The 10,428-nt window shown below is 47.4% G+C and overlaps 1 gene segment (V, D, J or C); it reads left to right on the plus strand.

The window, feature by feature from the left end:
• Positions 1–778: 778 nt before the first annotated feature.
• LOC117870532 lies at positions 779–1,331 on the plus strand. The segment is given in 2 exon segments: positions 779–824; positions 1,033–1,331. Coding segments are annotated over 2 exon segments (345 nt in total).
• Positions 1,332–10,428: the final 9,097 nt, after the last annotated feature.

A 10,428-nucleotide genomic window follows, 5' to 3' on the forward strand; every position in this document is an offset into this window, starting at 1 on the left:
GACTGGTGAGGTCTGATACTCTGGCAAAGGTCTAAGAAAATCCTCTTCGGAGAGAAATCTGAAGCCCAGTAAAAGGTAAAACCATGACACAAACAAACCAAAAACACGTCTCACTCCAACTGCAAGGACAATATCTTATATAGCTGCACCCTACAACATCCTCCTTTTCTTCCATCTGGCCAAAAATATTACTGGGGGGAAACCCCGATTATTGCCTAATTAATTAGTCAATCCCATTCATCTTTAATAATCTCTCACGATTTAGCGGGAAATCAGGGTAAATTAGTACTGCACTGGGGCTGCCTGACAACACCCGCCGTTTGCAGACGAGCCGTGTGTGCTGCAGAGACGAACTCAGTTGGGAAAATTAATCTGTGGGGGAGGAGGGGCGGTTCTGTTGAACACTTCTACAGTTGCCCGGCAGAGGGCGTTGCAGTCCAAGCAGAAGCGCCCAGTGTAAACGCGATGACCCATGAGTCTCTTTCACCCTTTGGGTTTTTCATGCAGTCTAGTTCCCATGTCACCCTATCTGAGCCGCCTCCTGGCAGACACAGGGCACTTGCCAAGCAGACACAGAAGGGGCTTTGTGTGATTGGCACCAGCAGTGACACATCCCAAAATAAAGCAGCAACATCATTGCATGCGTCTCTCTCCCTTGGGTTTGCAGCTGTAAGAAAAAAGGACCGAGCTTCTGTCTCACTGACTGTCCTCGGGGCTGGAGAGAGAGACAAGGGCCTGACCCCTGCAGAAGAGCAGAGAAATCCAGATTTTTCTGAGGATGGGAACAATCGGGGGCTCAGCGATTGTGCTGGTTCTTGTTTTGAGTAAGATTTCGTGTTTCCAATATCCATCCATCCATCCATCCATCCATCTAACCCAGTACACCACCTCTGTCCCCCCTTCCCTCCTTCCCTCTCTCTTCCTAGATGTTTAAACAGGCATGGCAGTCTCAGGAAGGATGATTTTACTTCTAAAATTCCTTAGACATTTAATACGCACTAACTTAATTCTCTGTCTGGTTTTCCTTCCCAGGCGCTCCAGGCAGAGCCAAGATCCAGCAGCCGGTCTCGGCGGAAGCTTTGGAGGGAGCCGAACTGAACCTCACCTGCTCTCACCCCTCAGCCAGCGCTGATAATATACTCTGGTACCGGCAGTTTTCGAACCGAGGACCCGAATTTATAGTGACTGGATTCAGTGGAACCGCTCACAGCCCCGACCCAGAGGGAACCTTGCATATCTCCAAGAATAAAGAAAACAGCATCTTCGCCCTGCGCAGGGTGCGGCTCGCAGACGCAGCGGTTTATTACTGTGCTCGGAGAGACACAGTTTGACAGACAGGGGAGGCTCCTGTACAATAAATCCCCTACTGGGTACTTGTGTGTGTTCGTGGGGAGGGAGACAAGTCGCGGGGCCGGGGAGACAGGAGAAGGTAAGAAGTCAGAAAGGAGGAAGAGAACATTTAAGCGGGGTGGGTTCTAAAGAAATCTAGAGAAAGACGCAGTTCAGTGGCATTAGGGCACCTAACTCCCTCAGGCCCCTTGGAAAATTCGAATTCAGGGTCTGAGCCCGAGACAGCTTCAGTCAAAGGACGGACTGATGTTGAGGTCAATGTGTTTTGTGTCACGCTGTGAGTTTCCCTGTCACGTAGATCCTCCACTGGTTTATCCTACCCCTCCCGTTATCCATCCATCCACCGATCTATCATCGTTTTTGTAATGTTCCCCATCACCTTAATGTTCTAGCAGCCAAATCCTGTAGGCAAACCATGTAAAATAGCCTAGTGTTTTAAAATAAGGCACTACTAAGATCTCCTTCCTTACCACATCATACAGGGATTGGCTGTTCCTTAAACGTGAGAAAGTTGGACTCTTTGGCAGTATTATAAGGCAACCAGATTCAGCAAAGAAAAAAATATGAAGTAGGTTTAAAGGTGAACAGGGCCGTCTCTGGCTTTTTTGCCGCCCAAGGCAAAAAAGCTTCCCGCCACTCCGCCCCCCATCAAGGCAGGGGAGGGCACCGAGCCTGGCCGCGGGCTGCTCTCTCCGACCGGCCAGAGCGCCGGGGGGAGGGCAGCGAGTCCGCCGCGGCTCCACTCTCCCCAACCGGCGGGAGCGCTGTGGGGAGGGTGGCGAGCTGGCCGGGGCTCCGCTCTCCCCGGCGGCCGAAGCTGGAGCGCCGCGCCACCCCCCTCCAGGTGCCGCCCCAAGTACAAGCTTGGTGGGCTGGTGCCAGGAGCCAGCCCTGAAGGTGAAACCAAGAAAATAACTACAATATTCCCAGATACTTCGATGTTTGTGTGATGAGGGATCAATAGATGGACAAACAGATAAAACTGAGAAGTGATCACAGATATTGGTAGAAAAAAATTATTCCCAAAGGTAGCAAAACGAAACTCCTCCCATTTGGTGAGTATTGAGTGTAAATTAATGAGATTTCACTTCGCCTGGTAACCGTCCGCCTTTTGCAATTGATAATTATTTGTGCAGTAGGGATTAACTCTTTTGGAAAAGGTTTCAGAGTGGTAGCCGTGTGTGACGAACTGGGACTGTTCTTACTGTGGTCTGTGAATGCTGACAGGGGAGTGTGGCTAGGATAGTCTGCATTGGGGGATGGGAGACTGCCCGAAGGAGAATACCTGAGCGTGTAACATGAGAACCCAGGAAGGGGTTGGAGGCCAGGTGACACCTTGGCCCCGGGAAACTGAACAAAGGCTGTGGGAGGGGTCGCTGAAGGCAGAGTGTTGGAAGCTGGCTGGTGAGATGGCTGGGAGGCAGAGATGGCTCTGACCTCCCAAGGGGGGCTGGGATGCCCTGGGACCCCAAGATGGACCTAACTGAGGGGGGCCCTGTTGTCTGTGCCTGCAAGACCTGTCTTGGACTGTATTCCTGTCATCCAAATAAACCTTCTGCTTTACTGGCTGGCTGAGAGTCATGGTGAATCGCAGGAAGCCAGGGGTGCAGGGCCCTGAGTTCCCCCACACTCCGTGACACCGTGTTAGTCTGTATCCGCAAAAACAATGAGGAGTCCTTGTGGCACCTTAGAGACTAAGAAATTTATTTGGGCATAAGTTTTCCAGGTTCATGGAGTGAAAAATAGAGTAGGCAGGTATAAATATACAGCACATGAAGAGATGGGAGTTGCCTTTATCAAGTGTGGGGTCAGTGCTAATGAGGCCAATTCAATCAGGGTGGATGTGGCCCATTCCCAACAGTTGACAAGAAGGGGTGAATATCAACAGAGGGAAAGTTTTCAGAGTAACAGCCGTGTTAGTCAGTATCCCGAAAAAGAACAGGAGTACTTGTGGCACCTTAGAGACTAACAAATTTATTAGAGCATAAGCTTTCGTGGGCTACAGCCCACTTCTTCAGATGCATAGAATGGAACATAGATTGAAGAGATATATATACACATACAGAGAGCATGAAAAGGTGGTAGTTGTCTTACCAACTCTGAGAGGCCAATTAAGTAAGAGGAAAAAAAATTTGAAGTGATAATCAAGATAGCCCAGTACAGACAGTTTGATAAGAAGCAAGTGTGAGAATACTTACAAGGAGAGATAGATTCAATGTTTGTAATGGCTCAGCCATTCCCAGTCTCTATTCAAACGTAAGTTGATTGTATCTAATTTGCATATCAATTCCAGCTCTGCAGTTTCTCGCTGGAGTCTGTTTCTGAAGCTTTTCTGTTGCAATAAAACAGAGGGGAAAATACATTTTGTCGTGAACCAAACCACTCCCAGTCTTTATTCAGGTCTAATTTGATGTTGTCAAGTTTGAAAATTAATTCCAGTTCTGCAGTTTCTTGTTGAAGTCTATTCTTGAAGTTTTTTTGTTGAAGAATGGCCACTTTTAAGTCTGTTATTGAGTGTCCAGGAGATTGAAGTGTTCTCCTACTGGTTTTTGAATGTTACAATTCTCGATGTCTCATTTGTGTCCATGTATTCTTTTGCATAGAGACTGTCAGATTTGGCCAATGTGCATGGCAGAGGCGCTTGCTGGCACGTGATGGCATATATAACCAGGGCCGCCCAGAGGGGAGGGCAAGTGGGGCAATTTGTCCCAGGCCCCAGGCCCCGCAGGGGCCCCATGAGCCCTGGCCGAGAATCTCTTTCCTCACCCGTAGGCAGTCTGGGTCTTCGGCGGCATTTCGACGCTCGGGGCCCTTCAGTGCTACCGAAGATGCAGAGTGACTGAAGGGCCCCCGCTGCCGAAATGCCGCCACCGCTGCCGCAGACTCGGAGCTCCCCTGCTTTGCCCCAGGCCTCCTGAATCCTCTGGGTGGCCCTGTATATCACATTAGTAGATGTGCAGGTGAATGAACTCCTGATGGTGTGGCTGACGTGATTAGGTCCTATGATGGTGTCCCTTGAATAGATATGCTGACAGGGTTGGAAATGGGGTTTGTTGCAGGGATTGGTTCCAGGGTTACTGTTTCTGTTCCATGGTGTGTAGTTGCTGGTGAGTATTTGCTTCAGGTTGGGAGGCTGTCTTTAAGCGAGGACTGGCCTGCCTCCCAAGGTCTGTGAGAGTGAGGGATCATCCTCCAGGATAGGTTGTATATCCTTGATGATGCACTGGAGAGGTTTTAGTTGGGGGCTGAAGGTGACCGCTAGAGGTGTTCTGTTACTTTCTTTGTTGGGCCTGTGCTGTGGTAGGTGATTTCTGGGTACCCTTCTGGCTCTGTCAATCTGTTTCCTCACTTCACCAGGTGGGTATTGTAGTTTTAAGAAAGCTTGATAGAGATCCTGTAAGTCTTTGTCTCTGTCTGAGGGATTGGAGCAAATGTGGTTTTATTTTAGGGCCACGTCTTCACTACCCGCCGGATTGGCGGGTAGCAATCAATCTATTGGGGATCGACTTATCGTGTCTAGTGAAGACACAATAAAATCGATCCCTGATGGCTCAGCCGTCAACTCCAGAAATCCGCCGTGGCAAGAGGCAGAAGTAGAGTCAACCACGGCGCAGCCGCGGTTGACTCGCCGCCATCCTCACAGCCAGGTAAGTTGACCTAAAATACGCAACTTCAGCTACGCTATTCACGTAGCTGAAGTTGCGTATCGTAGGTCGATCCCCCCCCCCCACCACAGTGTAGACCTATCCTTAGGGTTTGGGTGTAGACAAGGGATCGTGTGGTGTGGTCTGGATGAAAACTGGAGGCATATAGGTAAGTATAGAGGTCAGTAGGTTTCTGGTATAGGGTGGTGTTTATGTAACCATCGCTTATTTGCAGTGTAGTGTCCAGGAAGTGGATCTCTTGTGTGGACTGGTCCAGGATCTCTTGTGTGGACTGGTCCAGGCTGAGGGTGATGGTGGGGTGGAAATGGTTGAAATCCTGGTGGATTTCCTCCTTCCTCTTTCCCATGGGTCTATATGATGAAGATGTCATCAACGTAGCACAAGTAGAGCATGGACCCTAGGGGATGAGAGCTGAGGAAGCGTTGTTCTAAGTCAGCCATAAAAATGTTGGCATACTGTGGGGCCATGCGGGTACCCATAGCAGTGCCACTGACTTGAAGGTATATATTGTCCCCAAATGTGAAATAGTTCTGGGTGAGGACAAAGTCACAAAGTTCAGCCACCAGGTTTGCTATGACATTATCAGGGATACTGTTCCTGATGGCTTGTAGGCCATCTTTGTGTGGAATGTTGGTGTAGAGAGCTTCTACATCCATAGTGGCCAGGATTGTGTTTTCTGGAAGATCACCAATGGATTGTAGTTTCCTCAGGAAGTCAGTGGTGTCTTGAAGATAGCTGGGAGTGCTGGCAGCGTAAGTCCTGGGGAGAAAGTCCACATAGCCAGACAATGCTGCTGTCAGGGTGCCAATGCCTGAGATGATGGGGCATCCAGGATTCCTAGGTTTATGGATCTTGGGTAGCAGGTAGAATACCCCTGGTTGGGGCTCTAGGTGTGTGTCTGTGTAGATTTGTTCCTGTGCTTATTCAGGAAGTTTCTTGAGCAGATGGTGTAGTTTCTTTTGGTAATCCTCAGTTGGGTCAGAGGGTAATGGCCTGTAGAATGTGGTGTGAGAGAGTTGTCTAGCAGCCTCTTGTTCATACTCCAACCTATTCATGATAACGACAGCACCTCCTTTGTCATCCTTTTTTATTATAATATCAGAGTTTCCGAGGCTGTGGATGGTGTGACGGGTTGGGTCACAGAAACCTCCTTGGGACTGCCACCTGATGTGCTGGGACTACCTCTGAGCCCGTTTTCCCTGGTAGCTTGGGACTTCAGTCCCTTGCTTTGTTGAGCCAGACACACTGGCCTGCTACAAACCCAGACCCAGGTCCGAACCACGTCCCCCAAAAGCTGCAGGCTTAACTGAAAGCAGCTTAAGAAGTGTTCCTGTCTCCAACACCCAGATCCCCAGATCCCAATGGGATCCAAACCCCAAATCAATCTGTTTTACTCTAAATTAAATTTATGGAGATGTCCTATCTCCTAAATCTGGAAGGGACCTTGAAAGGTCATTGAGTCCAGCCCACTGCCTTCACTAGGCAGGACTGAGTACTGATTTTGCCCTAGACCCCCTAAGTGGCCCCCTCAAGGATTGAACTCACAACCCTGGGTTTAGCAGGCTAATGCTCAAACCACTGAGCTATCCCTCCCACCCTAAAGTGTATGCAAGGTAAACTCATAAATTGTTCGCCCGCTATAACACTGATATAGAGATATGCACAGCTGTTTGTTCCCCCAGGTATTAATACTTGCTCTGGGTTAATTCATAAGTAAAAAGTGATTTTATTAAATATAAAAAGTAGGATTTAAGTGGTTCCAATTAATAACAGACAGAACAAAGTAAATTACCAAGCAAAATAAAACAAAAACACGCAAGTCTAAATCTAATACAGTAGGAAACTAAATTCAGGTAAATCTCACCCTCAGATATGTTCCAATAAGCTTCTTTGACAGACTAGACTATTTCCTAGTCTGAGTCCAGCAATCACTCCCCACCGCCCCCTTTTGATATGATGTCTGTTTACATTTGGGAAGGAAAATGATGTCTGTCTCTATCTGCACTAGTATTTTTCATGAAGTTGATGGATTTCTACTTCATACAGCTAAATTCAGTGCCTATGCAAGGTTTCAGAGGTTTAGCCGAATTAGTCTGTATCAGCAAAAACAAGGAGGAGTTCTTGTGGCACCTTTGAGACTTCGCCCGTAAAATAAATACTACACTCCGGGCTGTGTTTGTAGGCAATGGGGGGGGGGGGATATGGCATGTGCTTCCATGTTGGGGAGAGGAGAGGGGCGATCAGGAAAGACAAGAGATGACTAAAACATTTGGGGCCGAATTTACCATGGTCTCGGTGAGCCTGATTGTTTATCTAGGTGACAAGTGAGATTTGAGCCTTCAGAAAAAGTTCTAGGAAAATCCCTTTCAGAGACAACCACGAAGCACAAGAAGAGGTTAAAAAAATCCATGAATACAAACCAACCTTTCCCATGACATCAGCACCTCTATTGTGTTATTTGAATGTGAATATTATTGGCATGTGAAAAAGAAAGAAAGAAAGAAAGAAAGAAAGAAAGAAAGAAAGAAAGAAAGAAAGAAAGAAAGAAAGAAAGAAAGAAAGAAAGAAAGAAAGAAAGAAAGAAAGAATACATCCGGATTATTTATAAGACAATTGCTGTGTTGCTGTAGTAAAACAACCCCACACTGCCTACCGAGAGATAGATGAGAAGGAAAGTCCTCTGTGTATTGGGATAGATGTTTGTACAGAAAGCTGCCTGACTGGCAAAGTTATCAGAAGCCCCCATTTGATGCCATGATTCCCGCCGCCCTCCCACAGACGCTTTGTTCCTAAGGGGCAATGTGGAGTCTATGAAATAATACAAATGACAATATTTTCCCACCCCACAGGTTCTGTTCCCTTCTGCCACCAACCCACCTGCCACTAAGCCCTCGAATGCGAGCATCTCTGGCAGCACCAAGCAGAAGCATTTGCAGAGCAGAGACAGTCACTTCTATGTAGTCAGCTATATGGGATTCATGGAGGTGGGGTCCCTAGCTCAGAGGCTGCAAAGACCTTTATGAGGTTTTGCCTGGGGTGTGAAACCGTTCTCTTCCCCGCACTGCGACAGCCGGATACAGGGGCAAATCAATTCTTTTTTGGTGGGCACAGTGGTTTGCCCAGACTCACTGAAACCCCACAATGCATTTTACATGGGTCTTGGTCTTGGCTGTTCTGATCCTGTCTGTGCAGAGGAAGATTCCATTAGACAACCTGAGAAAAGTCTTTTCTTCCAGGCGATAACCCTGTCTCCATCACTGCATTTGTCTCAAAGCCTAAATTCTGGTCTGTGTTCATTATCTCTGAGTTTATCGTGTTTCCAATATCGCTGTGTGCATCCAAGATGTGTGTGTTATATCTGTGTATATCTGCTATGTTCATATTGTCTCTGAGTATATCTATTGTTTTTTTATTTATTTGTGTCTATCCAAAATGTTTCCAGTATTTAAGTGTATATCTATTATATTTCAATAATATTAGTGTTTCTATTATGTTTCTAATATATCTGTATGTATCTATTATATGTACATTGCATCTGAGTGTATCTATCAAGTTTCTGTGAAATCTGAGTGTCTCTATTATGCAGGGCTGCCCAGAGGATTCTGGGGGCCTGGGGCAAAGCAATTTCGGGGGCCCCTTCCATAAAAAAAAGTTGCAATACCATAGAATACTATATTCTCATGGAGGCCCCTAAGGGGCCTGGGGCAAATTGCCCCACTTGCCCCCCCCCTCACGGCAGCCCTGTTAGTATGTATCTAATATATTTGTATCTACTATGTGTGCATTATACCTGAATGTATCTATTATGAAAGGTTTCAGAGTAGCAGCCGTGTTAGTCTGTATCCACAAAAAGAACAGGAGTACTTTTGGCATCTTAGAGACTAATAAATTTATTTGAGCATAACCTTTCATGGGCTACAGCCCACTTCATTGGATGCATAGAATGCAACATATAGTAAGGAGATATATATACACATACAGAGAACTTGAAAAGGTGGGAGTTGCCTTACCAACTCTAAGAGGCTAGTAAATTAAGAGAAAAAAAACTTTTGTAGTGATAATCAAGATAGCCCATTTCAGACAGTTTGATAAGAAGTGTGAGGATACTTAATATGGGGAACTAGATTCAATGTGTGTAATGGCTCAGCCACTCCCAGTCTCTATTCAAACCTAAATTGATGGTATCTAATTTGCCTATTAATTCAAGTTCTGCAGTTTCTCATTGGAGTCTGTTTTTGAAGCTTCTGTGATCCAAAATCACCACCTTTAAGTCTGTTATTGAGTGACCAGAGAGGTTGAAGAGTTGTCCTACTGGTTTTTGAATGTTATGATTCCTGATGTCAGATTTGTGTCCATTTATTCTTTTGCGTAGAGACTGTCCGGTTTGGCCAATGTACATGGCAGAGGGGCATTGCTGGCACATGATGGCATATATCACATTGGTAGATGTGCAGGTGAACGAGCCCCTGATGGTATGGCTGATGTGATTAGGTCCTACGATGGTGTCACTTGAATAGATATGTGGACAGAATTGGCATCAGGCTTTGTTACAAGGATAGGTTCCTGGGTTAGTGTTTTTGTTGTGTGGTGTGTGGTTGCTGGTGAGTATTTGCTTCAGGTTGGAGGGCTGTCTGTAAGAGAGGACAGGTCTGTCTCCCAAGATCTGTGAGAGTGAGGGATCATCTTTCAGGATAGGTTGTAGATCTTTGATGATGCGCTGCAGAGGTTTTAGTTGGGAGCTGAAGATGATGGTGTATCTATTATGTGACAGGTTTCAGAGTGGTAGCCATGTTAGTCTGTATCAGAAAAAACAACGATGAGCACTTGTGGCACCTTAGAGACTAACCAATTTAAATTGATTAGTCTCTAATGCAGGCCTGCACAACATGTGGCCCGGGGGCCACATGCGGTTCATGTGGGCTCACTGTGCGGCCTGCGGGGGGTGAGTAGGCAAGCAGTGGGTGAGGGAGAGGGGTTGAGGAGGCGGGCAGGCAGTGGCAGGGGTTGAGTAGGCTGGCAGGCAGTGGGGCGGGGGAGGGGGGGCCGGGGGCGGGGGGGGGGCGGCTGAGGAGGCGAGTGGTGAGTCAGTGGCTGAACTGTTCTACTGATCTGGTCTGGCTCCCATCCCCTCTCCAAGGGTTGCAGCTGTCTGGAGGTGCTGCCTTCCACGCCTTCCTCATTCACGCCTCATTCATTCAAAAGGGCAATTGATTACAAAGTGGGGGGAAGATCTTATTCTACTTCTAGCAAAAAGACATAACATATTACCAAGGTTCAATACCACTGTTTCGGTGGGGTGGCGCTGGGGAAGGAGGGTTTGTTTCTGCGGGGTGGGTGATGCTGGGGGAGTTGTTTCGGGGGGGCGGGGCAGCTCTGGGGGGGGGGGTTTCGGCGGCGCGGGGGGGGGGGTGTG

This window comes from Trachemys scripta, unplaced genomic scaffold (assembly GCF_013100865.1).
Source record: "Trachemys scripta elegans isolate TJP31775 unplaced genomic scaffold, CAS_Tse_1.0 scaffold_31, whole genome shotgun sequence".
Taxonomy (NCBI): domain Eukaryota; kingdom Metazoa; phylum Chordata; order Testudines; family Emydidae; genus Trachemys; species Trachemys scripta.